This window comes from Pogoniulus pusillus, chromosome 16 (assembly GCF_015220805.1).
Source record: "Pogoniulus pusillus isolate bPogPus1 chromosome 16, bPogPus1.pri, whole genome shotgun sequence".
NCBI lineage: Eukaryota > Metazoa > Chordata > Aves > Piciformes > Lybiidae > Pogoniulus > Pogoniulus pusillus.
The window spans coordinates 13,556,022-13,575,736 of record NC_087279.1 but is presented as its reverse complement, the minus strand read 5'-3'; the positions used below and the strand labels follow the sequence as shown (position 1 = coordinate 13,575,736).

The 19,715-nt window shown below is 50.6% G+C and overlaps 1 protein-coding gene across 1 annotated transcript in view; it reads right to left on the bottom strand.

Moving 5' to 3' along the window:
* Nucleotides 1–133: 133 nt before the first annotated feature.
* DNAH1 (dynein axonemal heavy chain 1) overlaps nt 134–19,715 on the bottom strand; it is a 74,582-nt gene continuing 55,000 nt past the window's right edge. The window contains 33 exon segments of the mRNA XM_064157016.1: nt 134–372; nt 717–948; nt 1,359–1,565; nt 2,346–2,490; nt 2,838–2,968; nt 3,107–3,277; nt 4,027–4,106; nt 4,109–4,202; nt 4,290–4,571; nt 4,663–4,863; nt 5,336–5,487; nt 6,113–6,169; nt 6,172–6,307; nt 6,392–6,617; nt 6,742–6,902; nt 7,315–7,464; nt 7,739–7,858; nt 8,296–8,421; nt 8,592–8,652; nt 8,655–8,773; nt 9,783–9,893; nt 10,425–10,616; nt 10,974–11,077; nt 11,080–11,138; nt 12,267–12,475; nt 14,019–14,119; nt 14,122–14,153; nt 15,003–15,118; nt 15,120–15,200; nt 16,567–16,797; nt 17,614–17,792; nt 18,832–18,870; nt 19,466–19,639. Of these exon segments, the coding sequence (XP_064013086.1) occupies nt 218–372; nt 717–948; nt 1,359–1,565; nt 2,346–2,490; nt 2,838–2,968; nt 3,107–3,277; nt 4,027–4,106; nt 4,109–4,202; nt 4,290–4,571; nt 4,663–4,863; nt 5,336–5,487; nt 6,113–6,169; nt 6,172–6,307; nt 6,392–6,617; nt 6,742–6,902; nt 7,315–7,464; nt 7,739–7,858; nt 8,296–8,421; nt 8,592–8,652; nt 8,655–8,773; nt 9,783–9,893; nt 10,425–10,616; nt 10,974–11,077; nt 11,080–11,138; nt 12,267–12,475; nt 14,019–14,119; nt 14,122–14,153; nt 15,003–15,118; nt 15,120–15,200; nt 16,567–16,797; nt 17,614–17,792; nt 18,832–18,870; nt 19,466–19,639 (4,634 nt within the window). The 3' untranslated portion in view covers nt 134–217.

The following is a 19,715-nucleotide window of genomic DNA, read 5'->3' as shown; positions in this document are numbered from 1 at the left end:
GTGGAGGGGGTGCAGCTGGCAGCACCAGGTGCCTGCTCTGGGCCACGTTGTGCCCACTGGCAGCTCCTTGGTATTGCTGCAAACATGAAGTAATTGTGGGTATTGCAAAAACTGCAGGTGAATGTGATGCTGGTGGAGTCAAGCTCAATTTATTGACAGCTCAGTGGCTCCTGCTGCCTTCCCCAGTGCAGGATGGTGGAGGCCCCAGCTCAGGCCCTCAGATGGGATGATTTTTGTGTTGTGTTTTCTGTCTAGAAGTCCAGGGCACGATCAAGGCTGTACCTCGTTTGATCCAGTGCTTCTGTGGCTTGTCTGTAGGGATCTCCACAGCAATCACATAGTTGGTGGAGTGGCCTGTTATTGACGGCGTGCCTGTAATGGAGGAAGCAAGGGCAAGATGGTGGTACTGCAGCTGTGGCTGCTGCCCACTGGCTGTCAAGTCCTGTCCCAGAGACCCCATGCAAGATCCCTTATCCCATGCCCATGCTAGGTGTGTGTTTTTAGGGCTGAGTTTGAGGGGAGCCTGGCCGGAAGCACTACTGCAGAGCCAGAGTGTCTGCTGCTCCATCAGCAGAGAAATCTTTTCATCCCTGCATGGTCTCAGCCAACAGTGCCTCACTTCATGTCAGTGACTCCTGCTGCCCCTCCTGGGCTGCTCTTCCGAACTGGTTTTGCATTCCCCCTTGCTTCTGAAGATCTTTCTTTAGGGCACTTACCTGCTCGAGTTAGAGTCTTATAGATAGGACACAGGTAGGTGCCAGTGGCTGGAGGCTTTCGGTTGGGGACAGGGATCAGCCAGATGACAGCCATCTCTGTATAGAGCTCCCTGGGGCAGGACTCTGCGGGCTGGAACATAGCAGGGTCCCAGCGGGCACCTTCCAGAAACAAGCCGTGGATGTAGCAGCCATGGCTGGGCGGATCTGTGAGCTCACTCACTGACTCCATCACCTGCCCAGGAGAAAGGGCCCAGAGCCCTGGTAAAGCTATGTCCCTGGAGGCTCAGCCCCAAGGAATGCCTTAGGCTGCTCTTAATTCTGCTGAAGCCGAGCCTGCCCCAGCTCACAGATGGGCTGGGCTGGGTCTTCTGGCATTTTGTAGTGTGAGACTATGGGGGCAGCCTGTGGCAGAACCTGTGGATGGGGATGTGAGCAGGTCTGAAGAGGCAGAGAAGCCTCTGCTTGTCGTGTGGAAGAGTCTGGCAGTGTGGGTGGGTCTATCTGAGCACAGAGAGCATGATGTGGCCCAGGGGCAGATGTGTAGCAGCATCTCTACCTCTTGGGCAGATCAGAGCCAGAGCTGCTGCCAATGTGGCTGCCCAGCAGTAGAGCAGAAAAATCTGGAGTCTCTGAGTTACTGACCTTGAAACTAAAGGAGATGGTGTCGATAGAGATGGCAGAGTGCCTAGCGAAGTTCTGCAGCGTCCCGGTGAGGAAGGCCTGTGGGAAGAAGAACCTACTGATCCAGAACACGGAGGGGGTCCCCCGGCTGGTCCATCTTTGCAGGAACTCAATCCGCTGCACCAAGTCGTTCACCCAGGATGCCAAGGGCTTCAGCGATGGGTATGCCTGCAGGGCACCCTCAGAGGAAGGTGCTGAATGCAATTGCAAACACCCAGAACCTTGTTTCCGTGTGAAAAATGGTACCCGTGTCAATAAAAGAATGGCAAAGCAGAAAGCGCTGTGAAGAGATAGCTCCCTGTGAACAGGGGACAGGAACAAAACAGGGGTGTGCCAGAGCTAACTGAGCAAGGCCAGGGATGAACGATAACACAAAACACCAAGAGCATGGTAGATAAGACCGTAAAGCAGGCGACTGTGAAGATGCAAATAGCTGAGTCACAAAGACACCTGAGGAAGACTGGTTACTTCAGCCTCACGACCACCAGAGAGACCCCCAGGAGGATTAGCAGGCATGCACAACAGCTCCAGGAAAAAAACACAGACTCCACCGGAAGTGTTTGCCTATGATTAAACTGCTTTGTGAATATGTATGTGAGCGGGAAACAAAAACCCTGCAGCTGCATGTGTGCAGTGCGCAGCTGTGGATAAACTCCCCTGTGCCCAGCGCTGCTCCTTGCTTGCCAAAATAAAACTCCTTGAACTTATCTCTAAGTTTTTGGTGGCTCAATTTTAACACCCAGGTGCTGGGATCTGTCCAGAGCCCAGGGGTTCATCCAGCCAGAGTCTGGGAAAAAATATGAGCTGTACTAGGCAGGAGACATCTCCACGCAAGGGATGTAAAAGCCAGCTCCATGTGAGACAGCTCAGCCCAGCCGTGGTAGCTGATAACCCATTCCCCTAGTTCAAGTGAGCTCCTGCAGCAGCTGGGCTGGCTGGGGCACTTACCTTGGCATTCCACACCTCTGGCACAGTGTAGTTGTACAAGCTGCTGGCCATCAACTCCAGCTGAGAAGACATCACAACCTGGCCTTTGAGAGCTTTCAGCAAATCCCTCAGTGTCTGAGCAATGACCTCCAGGAGCCTGTTGTACCTACAGAGAAAGTGCAGAGGGAGCAGAGTGATCAGTGCAGGGGCTCATCACCAGTGTCTGCCCCAGGCAAGGTGTGGATCTCTGTGGAGCAAAGCTCCTCCGTGTAACCCCTGCCCCATTGCTCTTTACTGGGGTCTCACACCTGCCTGCCAGTCCTGAATTGCTGATGCAGATGGAGATACTGATCAGCCCCAAAGGGCAGAGATTAGCTGAAGGTCCTTGTTAGGACAACGGTTGTTCGTGTGGCTGTCATGCTCGAGGTTCCTCAAAGGTGGGTGAGTGCAGGAGTCTGTATATATCTACTGTGTCCCAGGGACCAGCCAGTTGCTGGGCCACGGGGGCTTTACCTGATCACCTCCTGTACCAGCACTGTGTTCATGGACTCTTCATAGAGCAGTGGATATTTCTGGATCACCTCCTCCAAGTCCATAGGAGCAGGCAGCTTTGCCAGGATGTCCTTGCAGGTCTCCTCCATGCGCTGAAAGGAAGACAGCAAGTGGGTGAGCATGCTCCTGGCCACAGGAGAGCTAAGGGCTGGGTGACAGTGCTGTTGCTGGCACCCAGCAGGCAGGGTGGCACTTTCTGAGAGCTGGTGTTTGTGCTCTGGGGCACCCACCTCTTCCCTGCTGTAGCCTCCCACCGTGAAGGTCTTGGGTTGCAGCTGCATAATGGCACCCAGCAGTGCAAAAGTCTCATTCTGATCGAAGGTGATGTTGGCATTGTCATGTAAACCAAAGAGTTCAGGGCGATCGTTGAGTGGCAGGCTCTTGATGTACTGGAGGTAGCCCTGGGGAGCAATCCATAAAGGCAGTGAGGCCAAGAGCTCAGGGTAAAGCCGTGATGCCCCTTCAGGCTATATAAGCCTGGCCTGAAGCATCTTTCTAAGCCAGATGCTGAATAAACTAAACCCAGCGGATCTAAACCCAAATCACAGACCGAGCTAGGAGATATTCCTTGGAGTTTGGGATTCCTTTATCTGACTTTTACACAGCTCTTTGTCCCCTGTTCAGCCAAGAAACACAACTCACAGCTCTGACTTGAGGCCGGCTCACATGTTCCCTGGGTAACGGCGGCTGAGGCAGGAACCAGGCTGCTGGGGAGGCTGACAGAGTGGCAGCCTCTCTGAGCTGAGTGAGGGTCATGGGCACGGTTTGTGTTCAGGCTGGGGAGTTAAACTGAGCAGAGGCAAAAACATGCTATGAGCCAGGGCTGCCTGGGAGTGAGCTTCCTGCTGTCTCCTGCATTGCTCCTCGGGTACTTTAGGTACACGATACCGAAATCATTCAGAGTACAAAAGCTTTTAGCTGGAGCACTCTGGTGAGAGCTGCTACCACCTCCTGTGCACAGGGACAAGGTCTTCCTCCTATTGCTTGAAACAGATGCAGCTTCCTGAAGGCAGCTGAAGATCCTCATGTTCTTACAAGCTGATTTCCCCAAGGGGACTGGAAGTGCTATGTGTTTTGAGAAGAGTAGCTCCTCTTTGTGCCATGATGATCCCTTTGGACCTAACAGCTGTGGTTTGTCCCGAGTACTTACTTGGAGGTCAGAGGAGGCACTGATCTGCCTGTAGATCTGCGACTCAGAATAGGCAAAGCTGGGCATCAGGACCTCGGGCTGTAGAAGTCCTCCAGAATGCTCATGATGCAGCGCCTGTCCCAGTCGTCAGTCACACGGCCGCCGTAGTTGATCTCCCCAGCTGTGTATTTCAGAACCTGCAGGAGATGCCACCATGGCTTTCCAACCTGCTTGTGCCTCTCCAGCCTGCTCCCTCCACAGGAGAGGCCAGCCCACACGCTTACCTTGTACGGGATGTCTGTGTACTCGCTCAAGAACATCTGCAGCTGACTGATGCAGATGCGGAGGTCCCCATCTGTGAACTCGTAGGGGATGTTGAACCCCAGAGGCCCAAACTTTCTCCTCTCTAGCATGGTCCCATGGAAGAAGCAAAGTGACAGTAGCAAGGATTTAAATTCTGTGACCTGTGGGCAAGGGAGAAGGGAGAAGAGGTGCTCAGCTTGTGAGGAAGTATCCTTAAATGGGGTCAGTTCCTGCTGGAACCTGGTAGAAGAGCCAGCTGGAGCCTGGAGAGGTGGAAGACTCAGTCAGATTGCTGTGCTGGAGAAGGCTGTGCCCCTCTCCCTTGCTTAAAGACAGATGCAAGTGTTTTTACACCAGGCCTCTGCGATCTTGTTGCTTCTGTTTCTCAAAATGAAACTTCTGGTTGGCTGCAAAATCACTGTCAAAACCAGAGAAGTTCTTCAGATTACTCAAGGCCAGGATGTCTGCCCACGCTCTCTCGTACAGCCAGGATGGAGCTGGGTTCTCCCTCATCTCCTTTATGGTCCCTCCTGACAGCAGGTACTGCCACTCATCCTGGAAACAGGACCAGGACATGGTCAAGGATTACAGTTTACTTGCCTGAACCACCTGGGTTTGTGCCATATCCAGCTAAAACCCTGTAGGTAACTTTCTGTCTGCCAGTCCTGCTAGGGGTGTGTGTGTAGGCCTAAGAGAACTGCATAGTCTGGTGAGATTGGCATCCCTGTTCAGCTGACACTAGCTTTTCTCTGTCTTCTAATACCTGCCTGCTCCCTCCACACTTGCTAACCTCTGCAGCAGTCTGGCAGAAGCTGCGGGTCATTCATCTGGGCAGCTCTGTGTGTAGACAGAAGTTAGAGATCCAAGTGAAGAGAGAGGCCTCGGGTTTGCCCATTCCTGCCAAGCCTGCCCTCAGCCCTGCAGGACAAGGCTCCTTTTCTATCCTAGCCCACTGTATGGAGCTGAACAGGCTAGGCTTGAGTTGCTCTGCTAGGATCCTACCAAAGGACCAGGGTGACCTGCTCACCATGTCGATCAGCCCATCATTCATCATAATGCGGATGCAGACCAGGAGAGCAAACATGAGCTTGTGCTTCTCAAAGAGGCTGTGGCACACCTTGCTGTACAGACTGAAGGTGATGTAGTTGTTGATGTTCACGATCCGCTCCTTCAGTGTGTCTGAGAAAAGAAGGCAACAACCAGACAAGGGTGGTGGGTGCCATGGGTGGCATGAAGGGTGTTCTCCATGTCAGCAGGTGGTTCCTGGTGACAGGGGCACACATGCACCCTGCTGCTCTCAAACACAGACTTCATACAGGAATGCTGTGAAAGCAGAGGGCTGAGGGCTAAGTGTGCAGAAGAAAATCCAGCCCCAGCACTGGGAGGGAGCCCACACTGCACCATGGCAGCCTACAGGGGCCCGGCCACTGCCATCCTGGCTGACGTGCACTGCTGGCAGGGAGCATTGCCCCTGGCCTGGCAGCAGTAGCTGGAACTGATGCATGGAGGTTTGTGACAAGCAGAGCCCCACCTCTGCCAGGATGGAGTGTACCCTGCCTGTGCCCTAGCACTAACATCTCTCCTGCCTGGTCACACAGGGAGGCAGAGAAGAGGTGAGGAAGAGGATGGAAGTCAGACTGCAACCACATCTTCCCTTGTAGGCACAACAAGGGGCAGCTCTGCTCACGCTAAGAGCCAGTGCCAGTGGCCATGTCTGCCTTGGCTCTGCAGGTGTCCTGGCTTCTGTTGCCACTAGACCAGGAATGCAGGGTGAGGAAGAGTGGAGGCTGATCTGGGCAGGTACCTGCTCTCTCAGACTTGCTGATCCCCATTAGGAAGATATTGAGGAACCACTCAAGGAGTACTGGTACATGGGGTCCACGTTGGCCAAGTCTGAGACACAGAAGTAGAGGATCTGTGAGCGGACAGCCACAGGCACATACTGCAGGCGGATGGTGTTCACGTCCTTCTCTGTCTGCTCTGCCACCTTTACCTTGCACTGAAAGACAGAAGAGATGCCATGGCTGGTGCAGTGCTGGCAGGGTATGTACTGCTGTGAAGGGAGAGCACCTCCACTTCTGACCTGGATCTCTCCTGCCTTGGTCTTGGATGCCTGCAGCACTTTGATGAGCTCCAAATCATCTACAGGATTTCCCTCAGAAGTGCTGAGCCGAAACAGGATCTGGTCTTCTATCTCCTTCAGCTCCTGGTGCATCTCAGCGTTGCTAACAATTAGCTGGTTTCTAGCTTCCTCTAAGTCAGGACGTTCTGCAGCCACCACTTCTCCCAGCAGCTGGTCTTCCAAGCCACTACAACAAAAGCCTTGGGGGTGAGAGGCAGGGGCAACAGGCCCAAGGGTGTGGGAACTGTGAAGAGTGAGGTACTCAGTTGCATAGGCAGCTGAAGATGGGCAGTTATGGAGTAAGCAAGTACCTGGGTGAGAGGGTGAAGTTAATGATGGTGAGCTTTGCTGAGATCTCAGGGCTGTAGTGAGGGTTGGGTAGGCAGGTGGTGATGTACATCTTGAAACTCTCCTGATAGGGGATCACTGTGTCCCCCAGCTTCAGCACAGTGCTGCCTTGCTGTTTGTAGGTCTGTACCAGAGAGCACAAATACAGGAAGGCTAGGACAGCCACCTCCTGTGAGGGAAGGCATCCCTGCTGTGCCCTGCCCTCTGCACTGGGGAGAGAGGCTGAAAGCTATCTAGACAGAGAAGTTCAAAACCATCCAGCAGGCCCAAAGGCCTGAACCTGAATAGAATAGTTGCATTCCATGGCCCTGCCTCCCAGGCAGAGATGCCTGCTGGCAGGGGAGCAGAGTGTGCATAAGGCTGTCAATATGTTTAAGCCTTGGCTAAGACATGTGAGCACAGAACAGGCAGCAGCCAGTGAGTGCTGCCCGCTCAGAGACCTACAAGCCCATCACACCCCACTGCACCCTGGCCGGATGATGCCTCACAGCCTATCCAGTTACCCAGTGCCCCTCCGTGCCAAGGGGAGACAGGACCTGTTTCAGCAGGACTGGCTCCAGGGCTGGATCGAGCTCCTCACCAAGGTTCTCCAGCAGGAAGGGCTTCCCAAAGGTAATGGCATTTTCCAGACTGCAGAGGAAGTCCTGGTCACCCAGTTTGGCCACCTCCAGGTTGTTCTGCTTTTCCTGAAAGGCAGCAAGGTGGGGCAAGGTCCCTGTGGTGTCCTGCCCACCTTCGCATCCAGTTCTGATGCACGGAACACCTCTTGACTTAGCTCCCCAGAGCAGCAGAAATATGGACATGGATGTAAAGCCTGTCTGGTGCCCGGGAGGCTGAGCTGGGACAGCGTGGGGTCTTGCAGCTCTGGAGCACAAATCTTAAGGCTGTTCTGTTCATCTCCTAATAAGAAACTGCTTCCCCTACCCTAGCAGACCTGGCTTACTTCCCCACAGCTCTTACCAGATTCTTGATCCACTTGTTTGCTTGTCCTTGGGGGTCTATGTAATAAGTCCAGCGCTGTGAGAACTGTGTTATTACCCCATTCTCCACAGACAGGGTGTCACTGTGTAAGCCAGCAATCTAATGGGGTAGAAAAAGCTGTTGGGAGCACCTAGTAGCACAACACAGTGAACCAGAGAGAATCTCTTGCTGTTGTAGTCTCAGTGTGATGGAGAGGCTACCTCTGACAGCTGCAGCTCTGCTTGAAGCAGCTCAGCCATGGGACTGAGCTATGCTGGCAGAGTTAGGCTTGAGCAGAGCTTTGCTCTAAGCCTGTGGTTTGCAAAGGGAAAGCCTGATGGGCTAAGGCTGCTGCCCTGCTTGATGCTGCCATGGATGCTGCCAGGTCCTCTTCTGCTTATAGCAAAAGGAACCTTGGCAGCAATTCCAGCTCTGCAGTGTAGAGGCACGAGGTTATAATGAGCTGTCTGTTTTGGGGCCTGTCCTTTGGTACAGGTGATCCTAGTGAGAGCTGAGCTGTGCTTTATAGCCTCAAGTGTAGGTTTTCTGCCACTTGCCTGCCAAGAGCGGATTTCCATGGGGTCTCCAAGGATGCTGATCAGGTTTGGCTCCTTGCTGTGAGGAATGCTGTTTTCTGACTGCTGCCCCAGCAACTCCTTGCACAGTGCCACATGGTAGGGTCCCTGCCACAGGAAGCATCATCATAACCTTTCTTTTAGTTGCAGTTAGTCTGCTGTGAGCATCTAAACTCTACTGTTTCCACTCATATGGGACCCTGTGCAGTCTTCAGCACAGAGGGAGATCCAGGAGAGCAGTGCAGCTAAAAAACTCACAGTGAGCATTGCACACTTACTGTAAAAGGGCCCAGGTAGGCTACAAAGCCAGCTGCAAGCAGCACGTCCCCAGTGATGTTGCTTCAGCCAAGTCTTTCTGAGCATCATCTGCAATGGCTTGGGCTGCTTGAGCTTTTGCTTTGGCCTTCATCTCCTCATCCTGCACATGGCGTTTTGTCTCTTCAGCCACAACTGTGTCCACCTGCAACACCAGAGATAGCCTTGGAAGGATGCTTGAGCATGTATTTTCATGCAGCAGAGACATGCTGGGGCCTAACTGCAGGAGAGGATTCCACACGGGATGCCACATACTAGCAAGAGATTCTTGTCAGCATGTAGAGATTATCCACAAGGTCCAGCTCTGGCTGTGACTGGAATGGTGTTAGTCCTGGAGAAATTATCTGCTCCACCCATTTTTTCTTATTGGCACAGAGGAAGGAGGCATATAAGTAAAAATGTGTAGGGAGATGGAGGAATAAGAGTTATGTTGAGAGTTTTGTTTCTAAAACTGTCACTTCTGCCTACCCCCATGGTTAAAACGCTGCCTGGAGGTGTAGAGGAAATGTGGACTGCACCCAATCTTTATCTGCTACGTGGGAGCATGGGAGACAGCAGACTTTTTCCTCTCTGCATGCAGAGCTGTATGATGTTACTGTCTCCGTTCCATCTGTCTCAGTCTGGCCATCCCCCAGTAGCAGACAGGAACACGAGGAGGGAAGGTCCCAGCCAGCGTGGGACACTTCACTCTTCTGCAGTGGTGTGTGACTGTACGGTGATCTCCGAGGTGTGGGTTAGCAGCTGAGCCAGCTGGGGATGGGATGTGGAGGAAGGATCCCTTTCAGGTCTGTTCAGGACACCTGAGGACTGTGCTAATCATATTGCTATTTTATGCTTGCAACGATCTAAACCAGTTAAAGAAATAGAGTTGATAGCTTGGCTGCCTGACCCTGTGGGTTGTGGCTTCAGACAGGGACATCTGAGCCACTGACAGCAATAGGTTGGTAGGTTGTGACTGGCCCTTACCAACCCAGGAGCAGGCCCCCCAGCAGAAGGCCATCCTCTGGCAGTGCTGCTCTGCATAAACACCTGCTGTGCTAATCTGAGGCTTTTTTAAACGCCAGATTAAGCAGGACTTTGTACAATCCTTGCAAGGCCTTCCCAAGCCCTGTGACCAGTCTGAGCAGTCCGACTGGGCTGTCCAACAGCAGTACCTGCAGTTGCTCCATGGTTGCCACAGTGTCCTTGGCTGCCTGTGCCAGGAGAGGGCGGGCAGACTCCAGCTCCTCCTGCATCCTTGCTACATCATCTGCTGTTTGCAGGAGCTGCGGGAGCAGAGCAGAGCATAGTGAGAGCACAGGCAGCAGCCATGGAAAGCCTCGGGCAAGGGCTGTGCTGTCCTGGTGGGTGCTCCCTGCCCAGTGTCAGGTTTTGCCCTGGTTCCTGATTAACAAGAATCTGACACCGCGGTGCGGTGACCAACAGCAGTGCCTCATGGTGCCTGCACACAGTGGGCATTACTTCATAAGCTCATGGCAACTGGTCAGCAGAACACGACTGCTGTTACAGGCTTTCAATTAAAAGGTTAACAAGCAACATTCTGAGAGATGACAAGCTACAAAGAGGCCTGTGCTCTCCAAAGACTGGGGATCATCATTCTTTTAGAGCTGTTACAGACTCAGACCTTCAGAAAGACTGGTCCTGAGAGAAGGAATAGTTTTTATTTGGTTTAGCATGAGTTTTCTCCTGTTGTGTAAGAGATGTGAAGGGCATCTCACTGCATCTCTGCAGCTATAAATACACTGCTTAGAGCAGGTAAAAGAGGCCCAAAGCTCTACTTGGTGTGAGGGACAAACCTTATCCAGGCCACCTTTCATCCTGTTCTTGGCTGTTATCAGCTCTTGTTTCTTCTTTCCAATCAGGGAACTGAAGCTGCTGAGGAATTCGAGGTAGCTTTTAGGAGTGACATAATTGTGTCTGGCCAGCTCTGCCAGGTACACTTGGCATTTCTTTGCCACACTCTGATGAATTTCTATACATACTTGAATCTACAAGGAGAAAGGAAAGAAACAAGTTTATTCAGTGCTGAACATGTGATAGACAAGTCAATATGATGCCTGCAGAGAGCAAAAGGGGCTTACAATGAACCTAAGTCTACAGTCACAGCAGAGCTTATATAGCTGTGTGGGCTTTGATGCCATAAAGAGGGTGACAAAAGGATGTCTTCATTTCAAGACATACAAAAGCTAACAGGTTCTTTATTTGAATGACTGCCATGCAACATTTCTGCTGCAGGGTAAGACTTGTCTGCAAGCATGTCCTGTATCCGTTGTCTTTATGTACCTACAGGCAAGGCACACTGAACACACAGGAGCTGTGTTTTGCATGTTGAGTGTGGCACCTACCATCCCATCGATATCTTCAGTGCTGGCATCAAGATGTGGAATCTAATGCAAGAAAGAGAAGGCAACACACTGCAGGGCTTCAGCAGGCCACTCGTTAAACCAGATGAGCAGCTCACAAGAGAGGGGAACTGTCTCAGGCGTGCACGGAAGAGTTCTCCAACAGGGCTGAGGGAAAGACATGCAGAAAAGAGACCTTCATGTTAGAAGGGACCTTAAGGATCACCTAGTTTCAACTCCCCTGCCATTGGCAGGGGGATCCATCACCTCCTTAGGTAACTTGTTCCAGTATCTCACCACTCTCACTGTAAACGATTCTCTTCCTAATATGCAGTCTAAACCTGGCCTACTCAAGCTTAAATCCATTTCCCCTCACCCTGACACTATAAACCCTTGTAAAATGTCCCCTTCCTGTCCTTTTTGTAGCCCACTTTAGGTACTGGAAGGCTGCTATAATGTCTCCCTGGAGCCTTCTCTTCTCCAGGCTGAACAGGCCTGAACTCTCCCAGTCTGTCCCTATAGGGGAGGTGCTCCAGCCTGCTGAAGAGATGTTATGACTAGCTATAAATACAAGGATAAAACATCTTTCCTACTTCCCTAGAACCATCCCCAGCTCTTACATTAACAGAAGGAAGGGAATCTGCCCAAAAAAGGATGAAGGGAAAAAACAAATGAAGATTCAGGCAGTGAACTGCATGCCCTAAGCTACATGTCATAGCTCACTCCTTGGAAGTCTTGGGTATATTCTGGAAGCATTAAGATGGTAGTGGAGTTACATTTTATGGGACCCTCCCTAGGAAGAACACTTAAGAGGTAAGAAATAAAAATGATCTGAAGTCTATTTCAAGCAGATGAGTGCAGCGATTGCATCACCAGACCGAAATAATGGGCCCTGGTTCTTCTATTTGTACTTGCACTGAGAATGTTCTGTACCTTCTCACAGCCCTTCTGCAAGCAAGCTAACTGCCCATGGACTGCACACAGGGAAACGTGCTGCAACTGAGCCCCAAATCCATGCAAGGTGCTTTTGGACAAACAGCTCAATGGTGCACGAAGGAAGCTTGTATTTAACCTGGATCATGCACGAAGTTTGAAAAGTTGAAGGATATTATCTTGAAACCAGCAAAGTGAAAGGAAAAAAGAAGATCTGGTTCTGTGGGAAGGTGGAAAGCAAACATCATTCCTCTAAAGTCAGGGGCTTGGAAACAGAAGTCTCCTGATAATGTGGTGTGAGGCAAAGGGCAGGGAGGGCAATAATTAAAGTTGACAGTATGGAGTCCTGCCCCTGAACTGTACCTCATGCACAGCACCATGTGGATATTGCTGCGAACCCGTCCTGCGTGCGCAGCCATCAGATTTGCCTTGGTGGGCTGCTGCCCCAGATCTCACACAACAGCCTTCATAGCTGTCATGATCTGCTCTTGATCATCAGGGTTGTAAACGTTGGGAATGTCACCTGAGTTGAGCAGGCTGTTGATGTCCTCAAGGAAGGATTCATTTTTAATCTAAGTCTAGCCTTGAGCTCTGTGGTAAAGGGCTGGACTTGATGATCTGTGAGGTCTCTTCCAACCCTGATGATACTGTGATAGATGACGAGGAAAAGAAAACAAAGCAGTCTCCTAAGTCAAGACAGCCACACCTCCACGTAGCATGGAGATCACTTCTGCATCAGTACAGCCCTCAGTCTCTGCCGTCAGAAATCACTTCTGTCATCACTCAGCTCTGGTGAAGCATCCTCTGACCCTTGTCCATTTCACAGATTCATAGAATGGTTTGGATTGGAAGGGATCTTGAAGGTCATTTAGTTCCAAACCCCATGCCATTGGCAGGGACACCTCCCACTTGTCTAGGTCACTCAAAGCCTCATCCAACCTATCCTTGAACATCTTGAGGGAGGAGGCATCCATGACCTCCCTTGGGCAACCTGTTTCAGTGTCTCACCACCCTTACTGTAAAGAATTTCTTCCTAATATCTAATCTAAATCTGCCCTCCTCAAGCTTCAATCCATTCCCTCTGTAAACTGCCCCTTCCCAGCTTTCCTGCAGTCCCCTGCAGGTACTGTAAGGCTGCTGTAAGGTCTATTGGAGCCTTCTTTTCAATTTCCAATTGAACAGCCAGATGCAGCCATTTCAGCATGCGGTATCTGAAACAAAACCTCCTTCAGCCCATTCACTGTCTGCTTATGGACAGAGCTCAGGGCCTTGCTGCCTGCCTCACAGTGACTCTGCACCCAGGCACCATATTGCTCTGGGTCTTCGCTCCTCCAGCACAGAATATTCAATTGTCAGGATAAAGCTCATCAACGTGGGAGATGGAGTCATTGTAGGGATGTGTCACAGCCTGTGGGACGATCTCCCTCCAGAGCTGTACTCACCTTTCCACCTTTGCTAAATCAAAAATACACAGCATCCATCTCCTTGACTAAATGCAGCCTCCCATGCCCCTTTTCTCCCACAGAAACTTCTCACTGCAAGAAAAAGGATGCAGTAACAAGCAGCATTTGACAGATGCTCATCTTGCTGCTTAGGGTGCTGCCAGAAGGGACTTGGTTCCATTGATAATGAAGGCAGTAAAAAATCTTGTGGGGAACATAGCCATGAATCCCAGCAGCTGGCCCAGTCATTAGTGAGTTGCAGTTTACAGTAACAAGCCACCAGTATTCTGTGGAACCAGCAGGCACAAGGCCCTAAATCTACTGGTACAGTTGACAAGAAATAGAATCATGTTAGTTAGGACTTCTAGCTTCAGTGGTTAGTGCAGTGCTTAGCTTCAGGCAGTTTGATCCCACCAAGCCCTTGATGGAGCTGAAAGGTGCTTTCTTGAGCAACAACAGCCCCCTCGTGCAGCTCTCCAGTTCCTTTAACAACAGAGGCACCACCTTGTTTCTCTAGGACCCTTCTATAAGATGCTGGAGGTGGGCTACATGAGGAACAAAAGTTGTGTCTGGTTCGTACCAAGCTTTTCAGTCCTCTTCAGGGGGATTTACTGAGCTTAGAGATGTGTTTCTGAGTTCTGAAACAGAGTCCACCATGCTAATACTCCCGTACCTGTGTGTCTACGAAGAGGAATGTCTTGGGTAGACTTTCAAGGCCTGCCTTCATCATGACCTTCTTCACGTCATCTCGCCACTCACTCACGCCGTCATTTTGGAAAGCTCGATCTGGAAACACTCACAGTCTGCCCTAAAAACAGGAGAAGTCTGGAGTTACATCAGACTAAAATGGCCTCTTCTGTCAGCCCTGAGTGTATGCTGCAGAGTCAGAAGGAGAGCACTCCAGCAGCTTGTTTTCCTGCAATGAGCTCTGAGCACATGCCTATCCTTGTGCACGCTCAGCCAACAACTTAAGGCCATTCTTTCCTCAAAGCAGAGACACCCGAGTGAGCCAGAAACCAGAAGTGTAACTCCAGGAGCTAACAATCACACTGCTTCTTGGGCTCAATGCTTCAGAGTGCAGAGGGTACAACTCAGTATGGATTTTTTGGTGATGCATCTGGGAATCATGGCTGCATTTTTCTAGCATTGCATCCTATATTTGGAACGATTTAGAACAATTTGCTTCCTCAGCTTAGTTCACTGGTTCTTCAAGTCTCCCCCTCCAGGCCTCTTGGCTGCCAGGACTCACCTGTCCCAACTGCCAGGCTGTCAGGGTCACTTCATCGTTTGTTAAAAGTAGCTCCTGTCTTAGTCTCCCTGCTGCCCAGCTCCCAAGAAGAAGCCCCTGTCTCTCCCACTGCAATGCTGAGCACTGCAATGGCCATTGAGCTGACAGCGACCATGCTGGTTTTGCCTATTTGCTGGAAGCCCACAGCAGTAAGCCAAGCTATGAGCAGGCAAAAGAATCCACTTTGTCTAGTGTAGATGTGCATGTTAACTGCACAACTAACTCAAGAGCCCTAGCTTTTAACTGTTAAATCTGAAGAGCCACCAACTACAAAAATGCATAACCAGTAGCAGGAAGGGTAGGGAGTTGCTGGAGGCAGCTCCCCAGTGGAGCTGCTCCACATTATGTGTATTAGATTGCATTACTTACACGTGAGATGCCAGTCTGGTGAGAGACTGCCTCCCACTTCCCCCAACACCCAGGAGAAGAGCATTCCCTGGAGCCTGCCGTAGGATCCAGCTGATTTGGCAGATGTGCTGTATTGCAATCCATGAAAAGCACAAGCTTCAGCTCCGGGGTGTGCACCTGATTGTACTCTTCCAGGTAATCCTCAATCACAACCTTCAGCTGTGGGCAGAAGCAGTTCATTGTGGTTACCAGACACCAGCAGTTCTGAAGGGCTAGGTGGGTGATTGTCAGCACAGGCAGGCCTCAGGAGGGCAGTGCCTGGTGCCCAGCAGGGTCTGAGAGCAGCTGCCTCTCTCAGTTGCTCCCTAGGAACTGCTTGTGGGGAGGTGATAGCTGTCTTTGATCCATGCTCCTATGGGAACTGCCATTGGACTGGGCTGAATTTAAACAGTGGTAATAGCAACAGCTGCCAACGGTGACCTTAAACTAACCCTGGCAAATGACTAAAGTCTGCCACTCCAGTGCTGCTCTTTGCCTGGAGAAACAGCAAGGCACAGTTCAAAATTAGATAGCTTATGGCTGCCTGACCCATACTGCTCCAGGGCCTCCCTCTGGGAGAGCTTCCTCACTCTATAGATGGCCGTTGCCTGCTACTGCATCCTGTGGTAGGGATCCTGGCTGGAAAGGGCAGGTGCTTGAAGAAAACACCACTGGCTGTGGACAGATAGAAAAGCACATTCCTCTCTCAGACCAGCCAATGCACAGAACAGCTGCAGGAACAGCTTTCTCCTGCCCTTTGCAGGGCTCTCCTCAGTGGCACCCTCAGGACAGAGCATGAGATGAAGCATGAAGACATCTGGGATTTGGTCCTCCCCTCTCAGCAAGAAACATCATCTGGGATTCCTGCAGTGCTGACATCCCTTTCTAGATGCCAAGGTCCTGCTCATCACTGGACTGTGCAACAGCTGGGTAAGTCTGGCTGCCTCAGCTGTGGGCACCTCTGTGGGGGACAGGCCTACCTACTTTGGAGAAGAGATTTGAAAGCTCAGTTAATCACCAGTCCTTGTCACACAGCTATCAGAAGAGCAGAGACAATAGGATAATCATCTGTTTCCAACGAGAAGCACAAAACACACTGCTCATTGCCTTTGCCTAATTATCACTACCAAAGTACTCGTGGTGTCTTCTCCAACAGAGTCTGCCAGTAACATTAATTACTTGTAAAAGTCAAGTGTGAAGTCTTTAATGGCAAAAGTAGTATTGTTTGGAGGTAATGTGCCGTTTCTCTTCAGCAAATTTCACTTTGCAGTCCCAAGTGCAGCTCAGCTGGGGTATTTGGCATAGCAGGCTGCACCCAGGATGGTAATGCAGACAGCTTGTTCCACCTCACCTTCCCATCATGCCAGGTGCAGCCATCATCCCTATCTGGGGTAGGATTTTACAGGAGAGCCCTGGGAGGGTTTCTGACCCCATACAACTTCAATTTAGTCAGCCCCATGGTTCCTATTAACTGTTATCTTTCATTTGCAGAAGACTTGGTAGATGTGAGTGTAGTTCACATCACCACGACTCCCAGAGTCCTTACCATTTCCTGGCTGAAGATTTCTTTGTACAATTTGACACTGGCACCTGGCTCCATAAAATCCCCAAACAGAACTGGCTGGGAGGGGACTACTTCCTCAAACGTGGTGCCTAACTCCTCCATCATACTCTTCATCAGGTTGTCAAACCAGGTCCGGTCGTCCTTGCTGACCAGGCGACCACAGAACACCCGGCAGCTCTCGTGGTACCACAGCCTCAGCAGGTGCAGCTTGTTCTGATTGGAAAACACAGCAAAAAATCCCCCCCGGCCCGTGAGAGAAGCAGGAAAGTATTAAGAGCTCTGCCATCAGGAAAGCTGGTTCCTCCCCAGCATGTGGCCAGCTCCACTCCTGGCAGCTGCAGTGGAGATAGAACTGGGCGGAGGAAGCTGCAATTCCTTTCTCCTCTCAAAATCAACTGCTGCCAAAACAGCTGCTTTGCAGAGAGCTCATTACAGCTTCAGCTAACCCCCCCTCTATTTGTCCATGTGCCAGGCTTTCTTTGAGAGATTTAAATTCCATATTGTTTGTCCTTCTCTTCCCCCCTGTTTTCAGAAGTTCTTGTGGTTTTTTGGAAAGATTTGGGTATAGCACAAAGCCACTTCCTGTGCTGAGTCAGTCTCTGCTGGCCACACTGGTCCTCAAGAGAGCTGAAGGGGCAGAAGCCTCCATTACTACAAGCTGATAACAGAACAAGACCTCTGCTCCCATGTGGTCCTCTACAGCTCTCAGCATCACAGAATGAACCAGGTTGGAAAAGATCTCTAGGATCACCGAGTCTAACCTATCACCTGATCCATCCAGCCCTGAGTGGCTAGACTACATCCAACTGACTTCATGTGGTCACTCACCTGCTTCTATGCCAAGGAAGAGCTGGGGTGTGGTAGGAGGGGGTCTGTTTACTACCGGTAGTAAACAATATAGCTAAAGGGAAGGTCACCTCCTTCATTGAACTGTACCAAAATGCAGCTCCAGCAAGAAGGCTGAGGCCTTAACTGGAATGCTTTTGGTCTTCCCTTGGGTGGCATGGTTGTGCTGATGGGAGGACTCACCTCGATACTGCTGGGCTCAGCCATGAGCATGCCTTGGAACACCTTGGAGAAGTCTCTCAGGTTGAATGTGTAATGTGACTTTGCTGGAGTAGGCAGCAGCTGGGATGTGATGGTCAAATACACACGGATGCTGGCATCCACCAAGGGCTGGTTCAAGTCTTTGACTGCAAGTGCTCCTGCTGCAGGGACAGAGGAAGGTGGTAACTGGATTGATAAGGTCCTAGCTGTGCAGACAGGTGGCACCGAACAGCAGAAATGTTGCCAATATTTAGCCAGGAACACACTTTTTTCTTCTGCTTTCTTATACAGAGACTGTGTGGAGACCTGCCCAAGCACCTGCTCACTGCAGTGGGGAGTTTGCCGATGAGTCCCCCAAACAAAACTGGGACAGTTCTGTGGTGTTAAGATTTTGTGCATCCCAGCAAGAGAGGAGATACTTCCTGACAGGTAATTGGTGCCTACCTGAAATACTCCAAACAGTTTTTCCTTCTCCCTCCTTGTACTCTGACAGTGGAGTCTCAGCTACTTTTAAGCTAGAAGGTGCAGGTATCCTCTTAGCTAAACCTTCTTGCAATTTGTTAAGCTTGGCAAAAGCAAAGCCGCTGAGGAATAATTTGTTATGCAATAGTCCAGCAGGATTTAAACACAGCTGCCAGTTTTAGAGCATAAAATACATTTCTGAAGTTCATTGCTAATGCTCCTGAGGAAGTGGAGCCCTGTGACACCCTAGCATCTTGTGTTCTTTTGCATTATTTCCCAAATGTTTTAATTTCTTCAACAATCACAGCTAGATGCTTCGGTGTGCCCTTGAGCTCATAGCTGGATACAGGTGCTTGAGAATATTGCGAGCACTCAGAAAGCTCTGCTTTGTTTCTCCATAGCGCACTGTTCTCACTGCTTCCTCCTGGCAGATTTGCAGATGAGGGCACATTTGCAAAAATGATCCTAAATTCCCACCCTGTCAAATATAAGAGGACTCATTTCACTCCTAATGAACCCTTTTTTCTGGGTGGCTGTAGCACCATCTTAGATCCACTCTGCTCAGCTGTCCATGGGCTGCAGCAGATGGAGAGTAACAGAAGGCTCTGCTTCCACAGAAGGCTGTTGTCTGGGCAAGTGTCTGTCTCCTGAAAGCACAGGTAAGCCATGCCATGCTGTGCCCATCAACTTGTTTTTTTCACAGTCTCTTTCCTCTTTCATCTTTCTGCTCTTATTTACGCACAGGATCGCTGTAACTTCTTTCTCCCAGGAGTCCATCTAGAAAAAGACAAAAGAAATGAGCTACAGCTTTACCTGCTGAGGTTGAGGATATCTGCATCATTCTGTGATCATCTATCACAAACAAAATCGTCTCTGAGGGGCCTATAGAATACCTTATGAAACACTGTGAAAGCCAAAGTAGAAGTTTGCTGATGTGCACCAACAGAGTTTGGCCCTGAGACTAAACATTGTTTGAGCTCTCTGTTTGCCATGATTCAAACAGAGGTCTCTCAATAGCATCTTCAAGCAGCTAATGCAGCTTCCAACACTTTGCTCAGATCATCAATGATAATTCATAGAATCACAGAACTGTCAGCACTCAAAGGGATCTCAAGAATCATCTAGTTTCAACCCCCCTGCTATGGGCAGGGACACCTCACCCTAAATCAGGTTGCTCAGAGTACCACCCAGTCTGGCTTTAAAAATTTCCAGAGATGTGGCTTCCACTACCTCCCTGGGCAACCTGTTCCAGTGTCTCACCACCCTCATGGTGAAGAACTTCTTCCTAACATTCAATTCCTCCCCTTCCAATCTCCATTATCATTGGGCTGACTTGCAACATGAGCAGGTGGCAGTAGACTGCAGAACTTACCCATCCAGCTGCCAAGGATGGTGGAGAAGATAGTTTTCATGCTGCTGTCCTCCATCTCAGTGAAAGAAAGGTAGTTGAAATGGCGAGTGAAGCGTGGAGTGACAGCATTCCTTCCCCCCCCAGGAGGTCCCATGGCACAGACAAAACTAATGTCTACCAGCTTCTTGAAAGTACCTTGAAGAATGCAACATGAGGAATGAATGCCGAGTTATGGCCAAGACTCTCGCCACAGACCTCCACAGCAGGTACA